The sequence below is a fragment of the Copadichromis virginalis genome, linkage group LG12 (genome assembly GCF_057382275.1).
Source record: "Copadichromis virginalis isolate Kocher_CV1m ecotype Utaka linkage group LG12, C_Virginalis_male_GT1.1, whole genome shotgun sequence".
NCBI classification, from domain to species: Eukaryota; Metazoa; Chordata; class Actinopteri; order Cichliformes; family Cichlidae; genus Copadichromis; species Copadichromis virginalis.
In genome coordinates, this window is record NC_140629.1 from 25,797,357 (window position 1) to 25,823,078 (window position 25,722).

Genomic DNA, 25,722 nt, shown 5'->3' on the forward strand with positions numbered 1-25,722 from the left:
AAAAAAGGTTTACGACACCAACTGTCTCCCATCTATAATCCAGTTTTGAGTTCCCTCCCCAGACGCCTTAACGCCCACTCACATCCTGGGCCATCTGACCTCAGGAATTCGCATGATAAGGTGGGGCCAGGTTTCACAATGAGCTTACCCGAAACCCTGGCTGATTGGGACCCACACCCATTTTCACACCTTGGCTCAGGCGAATAGAGGATCATCAGGGGGTCCCTTTGTCCCTCTGTGGGGGGTTACTCCCACTAGGTTTAAATCTGGGACCCCCCTCTGTGGGGGGTTACTCCCACTAGGTTTAAATCTGGGACTCCCCACCATTTGACCTTAGAACTGAAGAAGCTTCTCGGATGAGAGGTGAAACGTCTTCAAGCAACTTAAAGAAGTCCAGACGCTTTTCTTTGCAAGCTCCTTTGACAACCTCTCTTTTGACAAACGTTATCACAACAAGGAAAACAAGAAAGTCTCCACTAATGTTGTTCTGTTGACTGAAGACCTTATGAATTCAACTATGCTGGAAAAAAAATCTCTTTAGAAAAAAATTTGTTTATTTTTACATTATTAGCTTTTACATGACACACTTAATCAACAATTTGCCATCAGTATAGCTTTTGTTCTTTTAATTGTGTCCCTCAAATTCAATTCTGTTTAGGAAATTGGTGGAAGGGCAGGACAGAGTAAAGTGGCTTTTTGATTTTAATTGCCATTCAGGTTGCAGTTTTTGTGTTCAAAGACACAATGATTGGAATGCGGCATGCTTTGCTATATTTTATAATTTTATTTTAATAACACCAAACAGCAAAATAAAATAACACAAGTAAGTGAAAGAAGGGAAGAGAGGAGACGAGAATTCCTGTACACTTGGAAGTAGTTTTCATGCTAGAGTGGATGAGCACACAGACTATGAGGTAGAGAATGGGCAGCTGGTGTTGCAGACCTAGTGTAAGTGGTGAGACAAGCACCCTGTGTTAGCTGAGAGAAAGACGGAGAGGGCGGGCTTATTGTGCATTAAAGTGCACATATTGTTGTTTAAGTAAATTCATTATTGTAGAGTTCATTTACTTATTTCATTTGATCTTGCTGCTCTTTTTAATACCTCTTTAATTCAGCATGGGTGATTAAGAAATCAAAATTTTAAAAAGTAATTATCAAAATATTTTTATAAGTTTTGTAGCTTCGGTCAGGTGTAAACTTCAGTAATGTTATTATTTCATGTTACTAATTAAACACTCTTTAAGCACTTTTTGAATAATTACAAAACATACTGTGGAAATAAAGAGTAATGTGCCCATACTGGGCTTCTGTTCCCACAAACAGATGCACAGCTGGATAGAGCTGAACTGAGAAGATATTCCTTAAATGGTGCATTAGATGTTAAAAGCAAAAAAAATTTGGATGTAAAATCTTTACTTACTGTGAATCAGCCCTACCGTTACTATTACCACCACCAGGAGTGTAGGACTGTCATGATCAAAGAATGATTATAATGAGGCATTAGTGTTTTGTTTTGTTTTTTTAATAGTTTCATCGCAGGAATATTTTTGAATAAAACTGTCCAAATAAATCAAGGCAGTGAATAGAATAGATTAGAGCTATGCTTGGAACTGCTTTTGAGGCCGATGGATGAGCCTGCACGCTATAAGGTGGAGAGAAGGCAGTTGGTGGTGCAGAGTTTTCATACTAGTGCAAGTGGACTGCTTGCTGCAACAAGCTGGTGCTTCTCTGACTGCCACTGAACTGGTAGAGAGCATGGAGTGGGGAGAGAACCTTGGACTTTTAGTTGGTTCGTTAAAACATGTCAACCAGCAAGCACAAATATGGCCGAGGGAGGGGAGAGGACAGAAGGAAGGCTTGGTGTGCAAGCTGTTCGTAGACTGACATGCATGTTGCTCATTAGCAAGGGAGAAACGGAGGTTCGGGTGGTGGTAAGAGAGGGGTCACTTGAGGAGAGGGAGGGAGACAGGAGTAGTGGAACTGCTCTTCGGTTTGACTGTGCGCATGTCTGGCTGCCCTCTCTTTATAGCAATGGCAAACATATGACTGCATAGTGGAGTCAACAGAGGGAAGATTATAGCACAACAGATGCTGAAAGCAGAACACCTACTCCTGGGCAGGTGAAATCCAGTTAACACAGGGAAAAAAGAAACAAAAACGAAAAGAGGGAGCCACGTATGATCATGGAGGAAAGCCCTATAGTATTTCTGCTGCTGAAGGTGAAGCAGATAAACTACTAATAGCTAAGAGTAGCCTACACCAAGAGTCTATTATTACACTGCATTAGAAAGTCCAAAATCAAATCTCTCTCTGTGTCTATCCACTAGTGGAGCTCATCATATAAGGTGGGAGGAAGTGCAGCAGCAGCTAATACAGCAATTGCCCAGGTCTAATTTCATGGGGAGTTGCTCTTATGTCTACCAGCAGTAATTTGAGGTAAGGTGTAGAGCAGAATTTTGACAACATTTATTCATACATCTCTGTTTTACTTTTACAACTTCCTACGCATATTGATTTTGTTGCAGTCGATAGTGTCTGTCAGCGCTGTGTACAATTTTCCCACCTCCATGGCTTCCAAATGTCACCTGCTATCGACTGCATTTTGAATTGCTACGAGTCATGTATGTAACAATCAGGCCAGAAGCCACAGTTTGTGTCACAGTGTGCTTTGATGTGTTTGCCACAGGGAGAGAAAATAAGAGATACATGAAATCTCAAAGCACCCCTTAGTGATTGTAAGATGCTATTTAGGCTAGAGGATACCTGCATGCTGTTTGATTGTGCATCCACATACAGTATTCGGGGTTTGTGTTCACATTGATGTGTGTTCCGAGAAAAGGGTTTGTTGTAACAGTAAATGACTCGTGGCTCCAACACAGCACTGGTCGATGGTCCAATTACCTTTAAATGTGTGTGGTTACACATCCTTTAAAGTGCCTGGGGTCTGTCTGAGTCTATGCAAGTGCGGTGGCTGGAAGTAGGAAGGAGACTGATATATCCATTTTTTGTTCAGTGTTATAATAATGTTTTACAGATCACAATGACAAACAATACTGAAAGACTGACACTTTAATGTAGATGTTTTTATTTGTACACTACTGTGCAGTCTTAGCCTTTGTGAATGTCTTTTAAAGATCTTCTTTGGACATACTACTACTTTTTCACTTATTTTTAGTCCAGTCCTTGCACCTGACCATTTTTAAACAAGTTTTTTTTAAACCCTTAACCCTGACCTAGGAATGATTCTAGCATAAAACGCCACCTAAATTAAAGAATGAACCAGTGTTGTTTCCACACATAACAGAAAACTTAGCAACGAACCAGTTTTAAATTGTATCTTTAGGCACTTTTATACTAGCAGCCTGTTATAAAAGCAAACCATTTGTTCACATTTCTTTAGATGAACCTATGAAAAATGCCAAAGATAACACAGTTTGACAGGCATAACATAATAGTTTTGCACCAAGAAGTGCTATTAGCTAAAAACTGGCTGTGCTGTGCAGCATCTCCCTAAAATATTTGAAGAGGCTGGACAAATGTAGGACAAAAGAATGAGTTTCAGGCCTAAAAAAACTAACTGCAGAAGATGAAGAGTATGTGAAAGTCATATCCTTAAGAAATAGGAAGAAGCCCAGTAAAGATGTGACACAGGATCTATGAGATTCATTTGGCCCCTCAGTTGATACGGTTGTTGCAATATCATCCAGAAAACATACGATCAGGAACAGCTTCCTTTTTAAGCTGTTGATTCCAAACACTCTGCTAATGCAGTAAACACAATTGTGGATAGAAAAACACACAATGGAAAACTATCAGTCGTGGAATTGTCTTACCAGAGCCTGGACCTCAACGTTATTGAAGCAGTGTGAGATCATCTTAACAGAAAATGAAACAAAAGGTATCCAGCATCCAAAGAAGAGCTTTGAATGTCCTTCCAGAAGCCCATGGTGATTCATCAAATGTTGTTGAAACACAATTTTGGTAAAATGAGAAACAAAGAGATAGCATGCTTTGTCAAAAGAAAAACTGAACTGAGAGCGATAAATGATGAAAAAAGAGAAATAAAAAAGGAAATTAAAGCAGTGATAGAGAAAGGAGAGAGAGTGTGGGATGTTAATGGCCGTGTTTAGATGCTGTCTTCTTCCTAATGGTTATAACATGCAAAGGCACACAAACACTCACAAATGCACATTTACTTCATACTGTCAGGCTGAGAGCCATTATCCAGAGCTATGAAGATAAGCAGAGGTTGGTGGCCACTCTGCTAGTCATCCAACCATTTTAACTCATCACATGCACACCTCTACAGTGAAGCAGCCTCTATTACTCCTTTTAGGTGGAAGCAAATGCATAAGAGGATAAAAGTGAAAATACTGACATTTACATTTGTTGAAATATTACAAAGGTTCTTCCATCTCCTTCGAGCTTATGGCTTTGTCTCTTATTTCCTCTTTACCGTCCATTTATAATGTCAAAGAAAAAATGAAGATAGTAATGTAAAAACAATGTATGTACTGTTAAGTGTACATACCCTTATCAGTAAGGCTGTTTTTGCATGTCATTGATAAAAGAAGACCATTTAAGTGGATGCAATTTAAATGACAATGGAAAAAAGTAGGAATGTGCCCAAACTCGGCTTTAAGTTTTATGTTCTCACAAACAGATGGACAACTGATCCAGGAAGATGTTTTTCAAAAGAATGAAAGAGCATTTACAGTAAACAATGTGGATTAAAATTTGATCACTTCCCTCACCAGAAAGTGGGCTTTAAAAAATAATTATTGTAGTAGTTGGCTATGACGCATTTAGGTATTGAATCATACCTTTCAAAGTGCACTATGTACATCTATTGTGGTTCTACTGTGGCTCTATATGAGAGTGGGGGAGTGAAATTTGATGTAATACGTGTTGGTCTGGGTGGGTGAGTGTTTTTATCTATAAGTGTACATTAATGGCTAAACAGCCTGACCCTGATTAGTACCCTCTATTATTACTTTAGTCCTTTGCTTTTAGTGATTGATATGTTTTACCTAATCTTATTGACTTATAACTAAATGCTATGAAGAATGCAATAGACTGCCTCATTGGGTTCACTGCTTTTCTGTGTTATTGTGCATATTCTCTGTCCACATTGTTTCTGTCGGATCTAGCACCTCATCAGTAGTTGGAGCAACTGACTGATTTAACTAGTGCAAATGCACGTGGTTATTAAACCAGTCTTTTAGGAACTCTTGTTTTATTAATGCAGTCCCAAGAAATAAATATTAAGTGCCTTGCTTAAGGGTAAGATGACTACAGTAGGCAATTCCTAGGCAGTACAGGAAACACTAATGAAGCAAAACCATGTGGTTTTGATTTTTTAACTCTTTCCCTATCACTAACTCTTATCTCAGTACAATCACTGAGTTTTGATTACCACTGTTGGGGCTCACTGCTGCATAGCTCAACAGCTCTGTGGAAGCCAGGATTACAGAGTGCCATAGCAGGTGTGCTTTTGCTGTTAGCCAAAGGCTTTTTTGTGTGTGTCTGTGTAAAAATGTGTCTCGCTGAACCCTTTTTCTTTTTTATTATTATGAGTTCCGCTTATAATCCCTTTGCTGGATTTTAGATAATGTTCTCTTTGGAGCAGGTTCACTTATATGTGTTGTTGTATGGATTTGTTTTCCTACAGATGTGGTCAGGTGTGAATGTAAAGTGAAAAACAGAGTCTGCTTTTGGTTTTCTAATCGGCATTTTGCTACAGGACTAATATTTTATTGATTATACACATTCACACTTTTAGAAGCACTTATGGCAACTGCTGTGCTGCAACTATTTTTTTTTTACAGTGTGTCATCATCTTTGTTTAACACCTATCAACATCTTGTTTGTCTTGCATGAGGTTCACCCATCTCCATATCTATTTTTTCCTCCCTAAGTGTCTCTGTTTGGTTTGTGTTAACTGTTTCTCACCTGTGTTTTTATTCGTGAGACCGTTCTATCTTTTTCATGTTACCACAATCTCCTTTTCCAAGTTTGCTTCTGTTGCCACTCATATCAACAGCACACAGGCGCAGCAAAAGAGTAGCGTGTACAAACACATTCACACACTTTTATTAACGGCTGTATTGACAGTGGGTTTGTGGAAAAAATTATTCAGTAGTAGTTTTTCTGTGTTGCAAAATAAAGGCTAGCAGGCTAATATTAAGAGCAATACAGGTTTACAGATACCTCTGTATTTTGGGCCGTTATGAAATAGAGAAATGAGCTACATTTAGCTCCACATCTCCCTCTCCAGGCAAAAACATGGATAGCATGGAATTTGATTTACTTGGGTTTGTCTGTGTGATTTGGGTAAATGCAGAAAGATGAGCAAAGATGAGCACTGTATTGTTGATTTAAGTGCTGGAACGGCAACAATGTTGTATGGTTGCTTTAACACATAACAATAAGACAGTTGTACATCCTACACACCCTCATATATCCAACTCACAGTGAAGGTTGATGAGGCTCTTGTGTGAATTATCTAAGGTCACTGGACTCTCTGTTCTAATAGGAATGATAAAGGTTGTAATATTTTCCACTACAAGGAGCAACAAAGAGGGCACGTTGCAAATAAAAATAATAAAGGCTCTTTTAAAGGGCAAAACCTTGCTCACAGCGTGCATTTATAAAAGCCCTGCATGTCTACTTTGGTATTGGCAGTTCAAGCACACATCAGCTTAGTTTAACAGCAAGAATGCTTAAAGATGTTGAAAAAGGTGCTTCAGTGATGTTGGGAAGATGCCAGTGAAGTACACCCACGCATGCTTGAGATATCAAATAAGAATTTAAAAATGTAAAAAGTACCTGTGGACGTGCAGTATTAACACATTTAAATGTGTAATGGATGAAATCCCCAGTGATAGTTACTCTCTCCCCATTGATCAACAGTGCTGTCTGTCATGGTTCACTCATGAGGAAAGACCCAAACAGGTAGGCAGGAAGGCTACAGAAAGAAACAGCACACACACAAAAAGAAAAGAAAAGAAAACACAAAAGTACTCATAAAAGGTTGCATAAGTAATGACAACAAAGAAACATCAAGGATGTAGAAAATAGACTAATGCCACGTTATATGAGGGTACCTTAGCTGTACCTAGGACTGCGCTCTTCTGGACAGAGATCTCAGATGTTGTCCCTGGGATCTACTGGAGCCACTCGCACAGCTTGGGGGGTCACTGCACCGAGTGCTCCGATTACCACTGGGACCACTGTTACCTTCACCCTCCACATCGTCTCCAGTTCTTTTCTGAGCTTCTAGCACTTTTACAGCTTCTCGTGTTCCTTCTTCCTGATGTTGCTGTCATTCGGTATCGCTACATCTATCACTACAGCCGTCTTCCTCTGCTTGTCCACCACCATTACTATCGGTTGATTAGCCATCATCAGTTTGTCTGTCTGCATCTGGAAGTCCCACAGGATCTTAGCTCGGTCATTCTCTACCACCCTAGGACGCATCTCCTATTTTGACATCGGATCTTCCAGGCTATGCTTGGCACAGATGTTCCTGTATACAATACGAGCACTTGGTTATGGCGTTCCATGTATGCCCTGCCTGCTAGCATCTTGCACCCTTTTCTTATATGCTGGATTGTCTCGGGGCGTCTTTACACAGCCCCTGCACCAGTGGTCTTGCCTGATGTGATAGACCCCAGCCTCTATGGATCTTGTGCTCAGAGCTTGTTCCTGCGCTGCCATGATTAGTGCCTCTGTGCTGTCTTTCAGTCCAGCTTTGTCCAGCCACTGGTCGGACTTCTGGATGTTAGCCACTTCCTCTATCTGCCAATGATACACACCGTGCAGGGGCCTTGCTCCTCTTCTTTCTTGTGTTTCTGCTGTCTGAGCTATTCACTAAACATGCGGTCGGTTGTGGCCATCTTTCTGATGTACTCACTGATGTTTGTTGTCTCATCCTGGACAGTGGTTCTGACACTCACTAGTCCCTGGCCTTCTTCTTTTCTCAGGCTGCTGGATTTGGTGTGAAACACTCCATGCATGGTGGTTCATCTGAATCTTTGATATAACGCAGCAACAATATAAAGGGAAAACAAACATAATGACTTAGTTGGTGGTAGAGTGGGTATAACTTTTCGCACTTTTACCAGAGGTGAAGAAAGACACAACCACAGACAGACAGGAACTAAGAGGGCAAAAAAAAAAAGTCATGGGAGAAACACCACAAGAATAAGTCAAAAAGTAGTTCTTCTAATGGCAAATCTAGAATTAACTCACACACATGATCCGTGTCTACAAAAATCATTACACGAGGAGTGATTTAAACTGTTGGCTTTGATTTTGAAAAAAAAAAAAAAAACTTCAAACAGGATGTAGCAGGGCATGGAAAAAGCCACAATTTTAGAGAAGCTTTACCATAAGTACTGGTCCCAAAAGGGAATTGATCAGAATTGGCAGAAAACTGTATATCCAACAGTAACTTCTGGCTTTAGAAAAATGGATAATCCTGTATTTCCCTCTGCACTGTGTCCTCTGCTTCTCTGATGTGTTTGTGTTTTCTTTTAAATACAAATCATCGCATGCAGTTTTGTGTGTATCATAGTGTGCTTGTGATACACAAAAAACAGTTTTTTCCCCCTGTTTTTTTTCCTACTGCCTCTATCTCCACAGGGAAAACAGACTAGTCTGATCTTTGAAGCCAAAAACAATATTTTATTGAAAACATCAGGCAGATTTAATAATTTGGTCCAGAGGAAGAGAAAAAAAAAACACTGGGTGTTTATGATGCAATTTGATAGAAGTCTGGGTCAGAAGGAAATAGATGAAATCTTGTATACTGGGAGTTAAAGCAGTATATTATGTGCTGTTTATGATTATGTTGGGGTCCTAGGTAATTCAGAAGGTAATTAATTCAGTGCTCAGTTAAGTCAGATTTTGTAATGATATGGGATATCATGCTGAAGCAATCATATAAGCCTTGTGTTTGTCATTTTTCACATTATGCATCATGCACTTGGGGGTGAACTGCAGATTGTAAACTATACATTCTAGAGAAATTTGATCAAGGGTTTTTTGGCGATTAGCAGGAATATGGAATGGGAACCGTCAAAACATAAGACATAAAAGTTAGATGAGCCAAATGTGTAGCTGAAATGTGAATATGCCTGATTGGTGGTTTACAAGAAGGTTTTTTAATTGGGACATTCTGGTTGGTCACCCATAGATTAGTTAGTCGAAATCCTTATTTTGCTTAATTGACTCTTTTTAATTTCCAGAAATAGATTAGAGTGCAATATTCATGATGCTCAGTACTAACTGCACCCAGTGTACAAAAAAAGATGTTCAGTAAATGTTTGGAACAAAATGAAAAAAATAAAATTTTGTGGAAATAAAAAATAAACGTAGGAAAACTTAGGTGAAGCTGAACTTGTCGAACTCTTAAGCACCTCCATGTGTTGACAAAAATCAGGTAGATGAACAGGCTTTTCGTTTTTATGGTTGGTCTCCGTAAAGACAAAAAGCCTGTTTACTTTTAAGGTGAGACTAGAAGACTATTTTCTTGTTTTATTGCTCATTACACAAGTATTTAAGGGACACACTATTTTGTGAATTGTACTTTTCTTTCGGGTGAACTTTCAAGAAATTGAGCTGCGTTTAAGAAAGGAAACCTTTGTGTGGCCAATTACATTTTTACAGCTTGATATATATATATATATATATATATATATATATATATATATATATATATATATATAAATAATGAAAGAAGTTTGTTCTCTTTTATGTTTGATGAAGTGTGTCACCATTACAACTGTGTATTCTGGCATTGCGTGTGAGTCCATCTGGGCTGGAAATAAGCTACCAAAGTGCTGGAACTACCGTAGTGCACCAGAGATAATGATCATTTTGTTCAAAACAATAACTTAACACACTGTTAAATAAAGGTGGTTAAAACACTGCAAGCTTACAGTTTATTTTGAATATTTAAAAGAATGTGAAAAAACACTGAAATCTAGCTCCATTCTGATGTGGCTCTGTTAAACAACCAGCCTTTTTGGATTTCAATGATATCAGTGATACTTACATTGCAGTGTTTGGATAAATCCAAGCATGTGATTGATGAATCGCTAAGTTTTTGTTCTTACTGAGGAATTAACCAGTCTTATGTTTCAGATTTCTGTGTAACTAACTGTTTGGTGTGTTTCTGTGTGTTTTTGTTTGTGTACATTACAGCTAGCCACATGGGACCCAGTTCATGGATTGAATGGCACTCTGACAGACAGAAAATTGGAAAACAACATGAGGGGAGTTGTGCTACGAGTTGTCACTGTTCTGGTGAGTTTAACTGGTCAGTTTGTTAATCTGTGCGTGTGTCTGTTCTTCGATTATGACAAGATTTCCAATTGTCCAAAGACAAAGAAGACCGATTTCAGTCTTTATACAACTTTTCTATTTTGTTCATCTTGAAGAATCAGGAGAGACTGTATTAATTTGGCATTTCAAACTTTTGCTCCTTTATAAATCTGTCCTTTTGTCTATTTTTGTGCCAATCATTCCACTTTATATATATGGGAATGGATCTAGGGACAGCTTAAGAGCTTATGTGAGGGCATGAAAAAAAAACAGTTTATCAGACAGTGTTAGGAGTAAAGATGGGGATCATAAAAGCCGAAGAATACCTACCACGGTGAGCTCACTAATGGACCAAGCTATCATAATTTCATTAGCCTTCATTTTGACATTTGACAACTATGTGATGGAGTCTTGATGGTGGTGGGACTCTGGCTTTCCAGCTCTATCTGCCTCGCCCGCAGCATCGATTTGAGTATATCCCTTGAGTGCTTTAAAGATTCACAGCTATAAATTCTTCATGTCCCCCCTTTGAAGTGAGAAACAGAGGGAAAAAAGCGATAATGCTAGACATCTTTGTGGCTATCCCTTTTTACTGATCTTTTCATACATTTTTTTCAGTCTTTGATTTTCATCATCCTTAAAGGCAAAAAGGATATGGGCTGTGAATATTGTCCCTCTTCTCATTTTTGGGAAGGAGTATCTCTAGTAATGTGAGAAGGTGTATTGTTTGCACACTTTTAAGTTTGTGTTGCTCTTCCTGTTCTGTAGCTCTGCCTGTGTAAAAATGTTTATGTTTTACCCAAAATGCCTCATCCCCCTTGTCGGCCTACTAGCAGAAAAGCCTAGAAAGGGTGTGAAATGTCCATGTGCATTCCCAGATCTTTCCATGTGTAAATTGTTGCGGTTATGACCCATAAGTGTGCAGGCACTTACGGATGGGAGGAAAAGCCATGTACAGTAGTTTAGTATTAAATGTACTGCATGGGTTTTGTTCAGTAAGACTGGAGAAGAGCTACTATATTAAATACTATATAGTATATTAAAGTCTGGCATATTTCAATCTGCATTTAACACTGATGCTCACTGGGGAAACACAAAGACATTAGACATTATTAGAAAACTTCAGACACTTGTACCTCCTGCTATCCATGCACAGAAGGATCTTGCAGGAACGGTGATGCTATTTGGTCAGTAGGATTTCATAACCTGCTCTACAGCACGTTAGTTTTGCAACATATGTTAGAAGTAAGAAGTGACCCAATTTCAGGGTACTGAAAACTCGGGTTAACAGTGAAGTTAGTTGGATAAGAATAAATCCTGCTTTATAATATAGAGTCAGGAGTAGAAAAACTTTTGGGCACAAGTGACACAATTAGCCAAAAACGATGTTTTAAAACTAAAAAATATAGTTTAAGCGCTTTAAGCAGTTATCAAAATGTGGTTTTCTTTATACTATATGTAAGACTATATAGTTAGCTGGCCTAACAATCTAAAATTACTGTCTTATATATGTTTCTAAATTAAATTGTTTAATATCAGCATGGCTTTCTTCTTTTCATCATATGTAGTGGTCTTGTCCTTTTTTATGCGAGGGTGCACATTTCTCTGATTTAAGTAGCAAGCTGTGGATTTAGCTACAGTAGCCCAAATATGCAGCCAAAGGCAAAATATGTCCCTTTTTAACTTGAGTTCATATTTTTGGAGATAATGAAGAGAGCTCACAATGTTCTCTCTGAATAAAAAGTAAAGTTTTACTTTGAAGGAAGATAAGACACACAGTAACCACAAGTGTAATTAATGCCACATTTGTTTTGCAAGGTGGCTAATGATATCGATCACTGAAGATTGATGAATTAGCAATCAAATTAAATGTTTACAATTTGACAGTTGTTCCTTTACTTTCATTTGATAGTCCATCTAACAATAAAATGTATTTTAAAGGGACCATCTGTAGGATTCAGTCTAATGATGAGGTTGGAGATTGCAACCAACTGCTTACCCATCTTTTTCCGAGTGCTTAGAAGAGCCTTAAGTGAATGCAAACTCAAAATGTAAAAGCCTGCTGATAGAGCCTGTTTGGTTTTTCTGTTCTTGGAGAATAAATATGGTCGACCATGGAGAATGTGACAGTGCTCTATCGATACAGATGATTGTCTATACACTAATGAAAACATAATTATTAAAATTCCTATATAAAAAAAGAGCTCTCTAAAGAAAAAAAACTTGTCCACTGTCTTGTACACTAAATATGAATTTAGTGTACATTTTTCTTTGCGTCTCAATTTGAATTGCTTTTCTGTTGTTCTGAACTTTATATCGTCTTTCTTTACCAAACTGAAACTGAGAGAAAAATCATTATCACACAATATAAAATCTAATCTACTGCAGGCGCTGTCTGGGCCTTTCAAAATAGATTTTACTTTTACGGTACACATAGATTTCTCAGAGTGTTTTGGAAATGATCACAGTGGCACAACTTACCACATGACTCTGTCAAAACTAGCATTCCCTAGAGGGAACTTCAAGTGGTATTACTTAGTTTTTGTGGAGGGAGCAATTCCTGTTTCTGGTATTTTTTTTCCAAAAAGAATAAGAGGAACATTTCCAGTTACAGGAATTAGTCTTGAGGAAAGTTAGGGGAAATGATGGAAATGAGACATGGGAACAGTAACTTCAAGGGACGTGAGATTATATACTGCATGGTGACAAGTGGGAGTATTGTAGCTTGATGGATGTGGGAAGATGAGGTATTCTAGACATATGTTCAGGGAAAACTAGAATCTACAGACATTGCACCCTGGAAAGATGCAAAGTGTTATATGTCAGCTGGTAAGTGGCAAGAGAAACAAAGGGGCTGTAAGGAAAAAAGCAGAGAAAGAAAAGCAACTCGAGAAATACAGCCCAACAGTTTAAAATCAGACTAAACAGCGCAATGTTCAGATGGTTACATGACTCTTTGTTGACTTTTAGATAGTCTCATTATTTTGCAAGTGAAAAAAAATATCAGTTGCATACCCACAAGTGTATTAATTCTCTCAGAGCTAAGATAAGATGAGATAAGATAAGATAAAACACAGTCATGACTAAAAGAAAGTACACACTTTCACAAGTACACCTCATGATTCAATAGCTTTTTCTTCACATTATTGTGGAGGATTTCTGGTGGACACCTTCTTTAGATCCTTGAGGTTTGCAGGCATTCATTTATGCACAGCACTCTTGAGGTTGTGCCACAGCATTTCAATTGGGTTGAAGTGTAGACTTTGGGTGATTGCAATATTTTGATTTTTTTCCAACATGGCCTCATATTTGGTTCTAGAATACTTTGATTATGATCACTGTAGAAGAAGCCCAAATCTTCCCCCCTTCGCCTCTGTGCTTGACAGGTGTTATGAGCTGTTTGTGCTGATATGTCGTGTTTGGTTTTCACCAAATGCCCAAACATCTGCACTTTGGTCTCATCTGTGTAATGAACAATATTCCCGAAGTTTTGTGGTTTGAATGTATCTCTGTAAACCAAACCTGTGCTGCCATTGCAGCCCTTTCCAAACAAGCCATACTTATTCAGTATTTTTCTTTTTCTATGACCTTACGTTTGTAACACGTTAACTGCATTACTAGTAGCATCGCATAGTCCGACCTTAGGCTCCACTCCATATCTACTCATTGGAAGATTAGCATCTGTCTTGAAAGTTTTCCACTTGTGAATAATTCTTCTTACTATAGAATAATAGATGTGAAATTGTTTGGATCATATAACCTTTCCCAGATTGATGGGCAGCAAGAATTACTTCTCTAAAACTATTGCTGATGCCTTTCTTCTTTGCTATTTTGTTAACACAGATCTGCAAAACTTCTGCTTTATAGAGGTCCTCACACCTGTTGTTGGCCAATTAATCAGGTGCTTATAGTGAAATGGCTAACGTTAATATGCATGCCATTTGTGATAACTCTTTGATACTTTAATGTACTTTAATACATTAATGCTATGGAAAAAAAAGTTAAGCTTAAAAAACGTTAACTGCTGGTGTTATGTGTTTTCCACACCTACTCTGTCTTTCACACATAATGTAGTTTAAAAGTTATATAGTGTAATTAACTGTAGATCAGGAAATTTGTACTATTACTTTGCCTTGATTGTCCTGCAGAACAATGCCAACCAGCTTTTCTCCACCATGTCTATTTGTTTATAAAGGTTTACAGAACCCCCCAAATAAGGAAGCAATCAGTGTCAGTTGAGGGGAAAATCAGTATGTATGGCTGTTTTTATTAGTGGGTGTTCCCACCTGAATTGATGGATGCTTGTGGTAAGAGAGGGACTTGGTATGCATGTCCACTCACTGTCTAATAGTTTATTGAACTGCAGCTGCTAGCAAGGATTTGAAAATGCCAAGTTAATGTGTAGAATGCCCTGTGTGTATATGTTTCTGTTTGAATGTCTGTGCTTAATGTGCACCCAATATCCTGTCAATAACACAAACAGTCTCATAAAATAAGACACATTGGTCTGCAATGTTTCACTCATCAGTAAGGATTTATTAAACAAGAATTGTGTGGTAAACGGCTAGAAGGAAAACACATAATCCAAGGTGTAGGAAATGAAAATAAGTCTCATGTTGCTTTCTATTTTTTGTATAAGCAAAGTTTCCTTGAAAATTTAAAAAAAAAACCTTGTTTTCCCTTGTGCTTTGTTCACTTAATTGCCTAAAATGACAACGCTTTTGGATGTCATTTAACCTCAACAGAGAGCCAAGTGCCAGAAATCAATATACAAGAGATTTAGGCTTCCCAATGGTATTTAAGAATGAACCGTTAAAAACAAAACTGCTGGAATTTAGGGTGCAGTTATTGATCTTCAACATTTTAATTCACTTTAAGTTGTCAGACAGGGTACCATTTCAGTAAATTAATAAATTGGTTCCATAAATGAATACAAGTATGCCGAGATGAGAACTTCAAATAATGGGGTTAATCATGATTTTCACTTGTTACAGTCAACATACACTCACTCAAAAGGTGCTTCAGCATATAATTTAAATAATGAACATATGCTGAAAGATGTCTGCTTGCTTTCATACTTTGATTTCTTCTAGAATAACACATAGGATTATTTTCACATTTGCAGCATTAATATCTCTAGTAGGTAGTAGAAAATAAACCCCAGAGAAGAGCCTACCTGTAACATATAGTTTTACCTTTTCAGGCATTGCTTGTATCATTATCTTTAAATGTAAAATGTAGATTCTCTCAGATATGCTTGCAGCCATCAAAATGATCTTTTGTGCTGCTAACATGGTTATTAGGGTAATGGGGGACTTGATGCTTGAATGAATGGTGCATTGATTGGCTGCTTGACTGACTTACTGACACGCTGACTGTTCGTTGCCTTCTAGGAGGAGCCGTTTGTAATGGTGTCAGAGAATGTTCTTGGGAAACCAAAGAAGTACCAGGGCTTTTCCATCGATGTCCTGGATGCTCTGTCAAACTACCTGGGCTTTAAGTATGAGATCTATGTTGCTCCAGACCACAAATATGGCAGCTTGCAGCCTGATGGTCAATGGAATGGACTGATGGGCGAATTAGTCTTCAAGGTAAGAAGATCACTTGCATACACAAATGCACATGAGCAAACAAATACATATACAAATACATGTTCCCTGTTTATGCACACGCTTATACTATATCACTGCAGAAGGAGGAGAAGCTTGCATGTAGACACGAATCAATTGCTGAACAGAACAGCCTCTCTTAGGTTTAGTTCACACTCGGATGGGTTCCATCATCACCCACTTGGTAACCATTGGATTTATGTCTTTAAACTTCTTTAATTTGGAATGAGACATTTAGACACTCATTCATAAAGAATTGTACTATGTAAGCTGAAGTGGATTTGGGAGGCGCAGAGATGAAATATTGTGTGATTTTGCATACTAGAGAAACACAACAACTTTATAATAATTTGACTAGCTTCAAGTATCTTCAAGTGTTATAACTGCTGGCAGACACTTGAACTGCTTCAGTGGAAAGTGGAAAAGTGGAGATGATATAGTGACACTATAAATGTGGGTTCACCAAAGATGGAGAGGCCTCTAGATTGAGGGTAGTAAATTGGCATATTTGAAAAATAACTACTTTGACCATGACTTAGCCCTACTGACATAGACTTCAGTTGACATACTTCAAAATTTACCAGTTTCATTGCTGTTTAATATTCTGTTATATCTCAAAGTGCCCTTAATATATGTGTGAGAGCAGTTTTTTTAGTTTTGTTCCTTGCAGCATATCCTAGAGAAACATAAATGGAGACCTGGCAGCTTATCTTGCGCTAGTTGTAAATGCTTGAGTTTGATAACTATTTGTCACATCATACATATATTTCATATCATACTCACACCGTCTTTTGCTGATTAAACAAAGTCACACAATAAAACCAAGCTGAACTTTTACATGCAGGAAGTCTAGAGTAGTCACATATGAATTTCTGTTTTTAATATCACTGAAATGTGATGATACTAATAATCATAAATATTTCAAATCTGAAAAACTCCTAGCACATGCAAGATTGCTGTTGCTTTGCTTGGAGTCCATCTTAAAAGACAAGGCAACACAGGAAAGTGTTTCTTGTGAACCTTGTGAAAATAACTCATGATTTGACAGGCACTTTCTGTTCCTCTGTGGCTTTGATTGTTTAAAATATTCATTGACTGTTGTTATGTGGAAGCCAATAATAAACCCTGAGCTTACCTTAGTTTCTTGCAATCAAGTCATTCTTTTATGCTTAAAATAATTTATGTTTTGCTAAAACCTTTTTTTATTACTATTTTTTTCCTATTAAATATGAGGTCTGAGCAAAGGTAGGACTAAATAAATATTTTAGGTTTTAAACTCAACATTTAAGGTGAGTTTACCTGTTTTTTCCTGTTTATTCTTTTGTGACTGCACTCACAAGTAGGGATGGGTATTGATAAGATTTTCACGATTCCGATTCCATTTTCGATTCTGTTTAACGATTCGATTCTTTATCGATTCTCTTATCGATTCTTTTTAAAAAAGGAGAACACTAAGTTTGATTAGCTTAGAACTTTGTTTTATATCTTCTCTTTGAACAAGATAGAAATTTAGGAGTAACATGGCCTTACAAACCCAACAGTGAGATCTTAAGAGATCCAGCCTACGGCTCTTCAATGGGGTGTCACAGGGTCCCGAGGAAAAAAAATTGTAAATGTAAAATAATAAAATAAATATTCTTCTGTAGCAATAACAAAGCATAACATAAATTATTCAGTAGCAATTACACAAGAATATCCAGTAATGACCCTGCCTACAATTAAACACATTCACTTACCTAAAATTGGGGGCATCTGCTGTGGCAAATGGGTTCAAGCCAGTGTTTCCAACTTAGCGACTTTGTCGCTATATTTAGCGAGTTTTCAGACCCCTTAGCGACTTTTTTTTAGACTTTTAGAAAAAAAGTTGCTAAAAAAAGGACGTGAAAGCGCGTATCGATTTTACTCTCAACAAGCAGTGGGTGCTGTAACGCAGTCAGTTCTTCTTTTACTGTTTTACTCTTATGCTGTTTTGTGGATCACAAGGTTTAAAACTACTTATAAACACACACAAAATAACTCCACCAGAGTGCCTATTTCAGGTCACTTTTGCCGGTCCAAGCCCAGGTAAAGGAGCAGGGTTGGAATTGTGACATTTAAAAAAACAATAATTGCTAAAATAAATTTAATTTGTAGTTCTAAATAAACTCTAAATGCATTTAGGACGTTTTTTACGCACTTTATGTCTCTTCCACGATGTTATTTCTCTCTCCAACAACATAGGTTACAATTAGATTAGCATGACCAATTATGCAAATTAGGCGATGACGTCATTTAGCGACTTCTAGCAACTTTTAGGACAACCAATAGCGATTTTCCTTACTGAGGAGTTGGCAACACTGGTTCAAGCCTTTTACCACAAACTTAGTCACTGCTCGGTGACATTCGTCTATCCTGGCCTGAAAGGAGACGCTACCGGTAGACTGCAGCGAGAACTGCCAGCATCTGAGCCAGCCAGACTCTGTCTGTCCGTCTCATCGTGGTCACCTAAATGCACAGTAATAGCAGGTTTTGTAATAAGGCAGATCGTGCTAACATAATATGCACTGTTAGTTGATTATTTACCTGCCGCATTAACGGGAGAGGACGTGCAAACGTTACCGCTGCTGCTGGGTTGAGATTCACGAGTCCGGAGCAGAATTAAAAACATGACATTCATTTAAGGTCATCGCGTGTTTTGTGAGCAAATGCTTTTGCATATTCGTAGTGTTTCCTCCCTTAAATTAAGTATCTACTTTGCAAGTATTGCAAGTTGCCCTGTTGTCATCCGTTCTCGTAAACTTTTGAGCGTTTGAGCCGCTTACGCGCCGTGTTTCCTGCCAGGTAAATGACGCTCCGCAACGCGGTGACGTCATTCGGGGCGACTGGAATCGATAAGGGAATCGTTTGCAAAAATGGCAAACAATTCCAAGGAATTGAAACAGTGGGAACTGATTCTCAACAAGAACCGGTTTTCGATACCCATCCCTACTCACAAGTGAACAATTCTTTTGAACTTCACACACTAAGGTGGAAAAGGGGAGGAAAGAGTGGAGTTAGGTCCAAAAATATTTGGTTATTAATGCAGTTTTTGTAATTTTGCCTCTGTCCACCACCGTATTAGATTTTAAACAAAGCAACCAAGATGTGATTTAATTGGGAGCTTTTATCTATAAATCGAGGGATTTGACAAAGTTAGACGTTTGGGAATTACAACCATTTTGTTCTTTCATTATTCCATGACAATGAGCTGATAAAAGATCAGTTGTTGCAAAGTGTGGAAGTTGCATTTGGCAGCTGTTCACTGGAACTCTCAGCAAGAGGTCCAAAGAGATATTGAAGCAAGGCAAGGTGTCCATCATTAGAGTATAAAAACAAAATAAGACAACTTCGAGTAGCCAAATCGGCAATCTCTGGTACATTCTTAAAAGGAAGGCACTTACAACACCAAAAGGCCTGGAAGATCATTTATGACAACTGAAGTGAATGAATACAGAAGTCTTTCTCTGGTCATGAAAAACCACCTTCACACCGTCTTTCTAATTCATGAACACTCTTGAGGAGGTAGGCGTATCATTGCCAAAGACTACAATCAAGAGATCCCTTCATGAATGAAAATACAAGAAGGTGTAAACCACTGGTTACGCTCAAGAAGAGAAAGGGTAGATTAAACTTTGCCACAAAACATCTAAAAAAGACTTGCACAGCTCTGTAAAAAAATTCTGTGGGTCCATGAAACCAATATTAACTTAAAGCACACTGATGGAAGACAAAGCTGTGGAAACGAGATAAACAGCTCAGGATTCAAAGCTTACCACATGTATATATAGCAGCCAATGAAACAAGAGGGGTTTTTTATGTGACTGCAGAGAGGAGTAGCAGGATGAATTGTAAAGTGTACAAGGCTGTAGTCTCTGCTCAGATTCAGCCAAATGATGCAAAACTGATCAAACAGCACTTCACAGTGCAAATAGATAATGACCCAAAGCACATTGCAAAAGCAGCCCATGAGCCTCTCGAGGCAAAGCAATGAGATATTCTTCAATAGCCAAGGTCAGTTACCTGATTTCGACTAACAAAGCTTGCTTTTCAGTTTTGCTGCACTTTGATCGCATCTTGAACTGTTTGATTTTAAAAAACGTGGTTTAGAGGTGTGCATCTTACCAGATCCTTTCAAATCAATAGTACAGTGTTTTTCTGCCATGATCATCTCTTAATGGCAGGAAAAACTTTTTTTTCAATTTCCAGCCCAAACACGCACCATTTTTATACAGTTAGATCTAATTTAATTTTAACAACCTTTTTATGACTACGTGAAAGTGTTTGTGCAAGTTCATATTTATATCTGCATCTGCACAATACCTGCTGATGTCCTTTGATGAAATCATATTAACCTGATGCACATTTTGTTCACCCTAGGTCAAGTATATATTTTTCTTTGATTGTTGTCTTTTGTTTTCTTCAGTTGAGCAGTGTTTTCTCAGAAATTTCCGATTCCATCACTTCATTATTTTCCTTCGGCTGTGTGTCAGGCTTGAGTGATTTTGTAAGACTTGGCTCTCCTTTCCTTGACCTTGAATACTTGCAGTTTGTATTTAACATTTCTAGGCCCCTCTCCCCCAGTGGCTCACAAAATTACCGAGAAATGCTTCAAGCACAATGCATATTTATGTGTACACAGATGAGCACAAGTTGCAAATAAACTGAACATGCAAATAATTCTGTTTTCCCCATCAGTCAGCTACAAGGTTTATCTCTCCAAAACCAAATTATACCAGATAATTATTACCCAGAGTGCTTCCTGTAAGTTTTCATATTGACTGACCACATGTGTCAGCATGGCAATTCATCTCATCCTATACACACACACACACACACACACACTGTTGTATGCATATCACTGTTGTCCCAACCCACAGCCATCTTACAAGAATTCTGAAATTTTCGCCTTACGCAGTGTAAGTGACAATTTCTCCACATTTAAGCATTTTTGTTTTTTCACTGAGCTGTAAAATTTGGATGGAGGGTGGGAATTAAGTTTTTTGTTTGCTTTTGTGTGTGTATGTAAATGTGGATGTGGTCTGTGTCTATATAAGTACATAATCTGTGTGTACGGTACCTGTAGGGCTCAGCGTTTGCCTACAAATTCACCTAACTTGCTAGAGTCAGTTGTTTATGGCAACAAAGAAAATCTCATTATCGAACAAGTTCATAATATGTGCCCTCTCTCACTGTAGTATAGATTTCAAACACCAGCATGCGCTCACAGCAGCATCTTAAATCCCTATTATAGTATAAGCAGATGTCTGCAGTTGCTAGTCAAGCACTGGGGACTGAAAACGTTTTAATTATCCATCATTGTTTCTGCATTAAAGCTAAGCTCAGCCTGTTTTCCTTGGCAGACGCACTCAGTGACGGCTGTTTTTTCAACTTAAAATCTTTGCACATATTTAAAGCAGTCATTTGTTGTCTCTTAACAACCCTTACAAGTGAAGAGAAAGGTTTTAAGTGCTTCAGAAAGCATACTGACAGAAAACAGATTAATTAATTAATTTGTAAATGATTCAAACGCCACATATTAGAATACAAGTGCAAATTGAGCCAGGGCCTATATGGATTTAAATCTCTTGCTGATATCTGTCAGATATATCTAAATTTAGTAGGGTGTTACAAGGGGGTTCATTATGACATTTTTAAAAGTACTGTAATTGTAACTACTAGTTACCATCACTGTGACATGTGTTTTCTTCCTCTATGCCAGATATTTCCAGATAACTGTTAAATTTTTTGCACGCTGTCCTTCGATTCTTTATTTTAGGTGATGAGAAGGCGCAGATGGACTTTAAGGCTGTTATAAGAATCCACATTTTTCAGCTGACTTCCTCACTGACACATTTTCACAGTTTTAATACTTCAAACTTCTTTGCCTCTTGCAGCGAGCTGATGTGGGACTTTCTGCCTTGACCATCACGCCTGAGCGAGAGAGCGTTGTGGACTTCACCACACGCTACATGGATTATTCTGTGGGCGTTCTGCTGCGCAAGGCTGAGCGCACAGTGGACATGTTTGCCTGCCTGGCACCCTTCGACCTGTCACTGTGGGCGTGCATCGCAGGCACCGTGCTCCTCGTTGGCATCCTGGTGTACTTGCTCAACTGGCTCAACCCACCTCGGCTCCCCATGGGATCTGTGTCTTCAACAACGCTGTACAACTCCATGTGGTTCGTGTACGGCTCGTTTGTACAACAAGGTAAGAAAGCAGGATAGAGGGGGTGAAACACAAGTTCAGCAGCAGCAGAATAATGGTTTATTTATTTATCTATTAGTCATATTCATTAGTCATTTTGTTTTCACTTGTTGCTTAAGTTATGTTTATGCACCAAGACTGATGAGATCTGATTAGGTCATGGTTTGAGTTCATTAGACCTTTTCACAATGTTAACCAAATGTTGGAAAGTTCAAGTTTCCGTTTTATTTATTTTGACAGGGTGGCAAACCCTGTCTGCAAGAATACATTCCCAAAAACCTATCTCTTAATAATCTACAACCTTTAAAACAAATGCAACCTTTAAAACAAAGCATGTTTTTTATGCATTGGGCCGCTGTGGTCGATGGGGTCTTTCGCATGGCTTATTTGCAGGGTCTATCTCACTGGTAAAACAGGGGAATAATGGTAGGGATGGGAAGCATAGATGGAAAAAATGAGCTTGTGAAAGCAATCTAATTTAAAAATAAAATAAAATAGCTCCTCTGAGTACCATAGGTGTGAACTGCCTTTTCGTGTTATAGCACAATAGTCAAATTAGAACAAAAAGGAGGAGACATTTTGTTCCACATGGATTGAAGGAAAGATAATGGCCTTATCCCGGTGATCGGTCTGAAGATTTTTCCAGAATTCATCAGGCTGTGCTCAGGTGTGAAGATCAGACAATTGACACGTGGAAAAGGATTTAAATTTCATCGGCGTAGAAACAGATGCACAGCATAAGGAGAAAATTTCAAAAGAGTTAGGAGTGTGTATTTGTGTGTGTGCATACGAATGTGTCTGTTTTCCATCTAGGGCATGTGTTTCATAAAGTATCCATATAAAGAATATAGAAGCTACTTTTGAAGATAAGCATCTTAATATTCTCAGGTTCAATCTTGGGTTTCTCGCAAAATATGTGCTATTTGCCAATGAGCACAGTGCTCTTTTGTTGTCATGCTCTGGGCCTTGCAATAGTAAATTTTTTAAGCAACATTAATTATGCAAATTTAAGGAGGAATGTTTTTTTTAACACTGCCTGTGAAACATTTCAAGCCCTGAATAAGCAACTGATGAGCATTTCGCCATTTGGTAAATAATCCTCCATCTTGTGCTGCAGCTAATGGTGGTAATGATGATGATGATGATACATGCTAATTGCTGTTTGATATTCACAATCATTTCTCTTTTTAGCTGTAATTAACATTTTAGTCATGGCATCGTTAGAAAGAAAAGAAGAGAGAGAAAGGATCTCATTCTTCCACAGTGGGGTTGTCCTGCACTTGTGTATGATATGGTATGTAGAAAATAAGAGAGCTTACTGAGACAGAGTATGTCAAACGAGTGGCATGTTTTTCACTTCCCAAGAAAATGAAGGTTGTGAAGTTTGCACCACTCAGTCAGGTTGTTCATCAAACAAGTCAAGTTCATCAAAAATGACCGATTGTTCAGGAAGTACTATTAAGCTTCACCATTCCTGATATTTTCCTCTGTCTACAGATTTTTTTCTGGACTTTTTACATGACACACACACACACACACACACACACACACACACACACACACACACACACACACACACACACAGGTACATTGAATATTCATTCAGCAGCTTTCTCACAGCACCTCTATAATGTCCCAGACCTTTGTGCTTCACCTAGAAATATTACCCCCAGGGAAAATTGATTCAGATGAAAAGACACCCACAGCAGGAGATGAGTGATGGGAGTGAATAGTCAAACTTGACGCCAGAATTTTGCTTTTGGCTCTGTCACTCACTGCAAGACGGAGCAAGGGTGAGATGAGAAACAGAGAGGTGCAAAGGGATTACACTGATTTTTACAAACCTTTCTCTTTTCTTTTCTTCTTCCCTTTGACTTCCATTTTTTCATCTTTTCCCCTTCTTCCTTTCTAAGAGTCTGCCTTACAAATTCTGTTCTTCACTGTGGCTCATGTGAGCCACTAGGGCAGCAGCCTGTTTGTTTACAACCTCACCCAGAGGTCTCTCAGTCTGGCGTGTGTACAGAAGATGTAGTGGGGAAAAATATCTGTACTCCATTAACTATTTCTAATTGGTCTCAATGAGAGTGAAAGAGACAGAAGAAGGAAGCGTGTATAAAGACGCAAAGGGAGGGACTGCATCATATGAAATCTGCTGCTTGGTTCTTGACTTCCTAACTGCTACATCAAAGGGACAAATAAAATCATGGGATTTGGTTTTATTATGCACTAGTAATACAGTATCTTCTCAAATAAAACAGCACATCAAAGAGAAAATTCTGCAGGAAAAAAAAGATCAGTTGTTCACAGATATAGTTTGACGATATGCTGCAGGAAGGGGAAGAAAGAGAGCAAAAAGCCATAAAGCAACAGGAAGCTATAAGGTGAATTAGTCTATGATATTAAAGATTAATAAATAAGTTACAGAATCCATCTGACAGCAGACGGTGTCTCCTTTGCTGCCAACACAAATATAATGTAAGTGTTTTAGCAGTCCTCAAGGGGGACTAAAAGTTGGAAGTGCAGGAAAATTAGTAAATTTGCAGGCGATCACACACAGTCACACACACAATAAAAAAAGATATCCAGGGTAAGAATGAAGTATGTAAGCAGTCAGCGCAGAGGAAAGGTTATATAAGAGAGGAAATGACTTAAAAGATGGGAAATGTTCCTAAGGAGATTAATTTTCAGCTTCTGCTGTGTTGCACGTTAGCCCTGGCTGAGGTGGGAAGGTCATTCCAATATTTTTCAGAACCAAGAGGACGGGGGAGGCAAGGCTGGGATGAGTGATTACCAGGTCACCAGCCCAGCAGACAACATTAGCTTAGTGCAGGGCATTGACTGACTTGTATATAGGGCCTCGGACAGAACATGGCCTGGAGGGATGGGGATATGCACTAGTTTGCAGTCTTGTACACCTGGTTTTAGATCTGAAATGAGCCACTACAGGCGGGCAGCGAAGATAGAGCAGGGGGGAGGGTGACATGCAAGAACTCAGGATGATAGAAAACAATACACCCTACAGCAGTTTGGATGACATGCAGGGAGGATGGTCAGAAGAAAGTTGCAGTACATCAGACCAAAATTCTCAAAAGATTATTCGGAAGGGCCTGCCTCACTCAGCGTAACTGCAGACAACAATACGTGCTCAAAAGGGAAGAAGCTTTTGTGAGATAGACACATTTACATGTCATGGAATTAAAGTGTTTGTCATTACTGAGGATAATAATGTGGTTCTAATTATAGCCTGTAAAGAATAAACAGAATTTTCTAGGGATATTAGAGACAGAATAAATCCAAAGGCAAATTAAAATGTTCGTTTTTCAGCATGTTTAAGTCTCTCTAAAGAATTGCATTGAATATTTAAAAAAAAAAATACAGTATTGATGCAATTAATTAATAAGTGATCCCTTTCTTTGATAGCAAACCTCAAAGTGCTAAGACTAAGACAAATATAAAAAGGAGGGAGGAAGCATAAAATAGAAAGCCAAGAAATAAAATGACAGACAAAAAGCGTCTGCAACATATGTCGTTTTAGAACTGCAACAACTGCAACACTTTTTAT

At 38.4% G+C, this 25,722-nt stretch overlaps 1 protein-coding gene across 3 annotated transcripts in view; it reads left to right on the forward strand.

Annotated features, from left to right (window-relative positions):
• The window catches only part of grid2 (glutamate receptor, ionotropic, delta 2), a 560,888-nt gene that overhangs the window by 438,827 nt on the left and 96,339 nt on the right, over positions 1–25,722 (forward strand). For all 3 annotated transcript variants that reach the window (XR_014923374.1, XM_085475651.1, XM_085475648.1), the window contains exons 9-11: positions 10,210–10,311; positions 15,723–15,920; positions 21,851–22,163. Coding sequence is in view for 2 of the 3 variants with exons in the window: in XM_085475651.1 (XP_085331777.1) it covers positions 10,210–10,311; positions 15,723–15,920; positions 21,851–22,163 (613 nt within the window). In the remaining variant the exon portion in view is untranslated. The remainder of the gene's footprint in view (positions 1–10,209; positions 10,312–15,722; positions 15,921–21,850; positions 22,164–25,722) is intronic.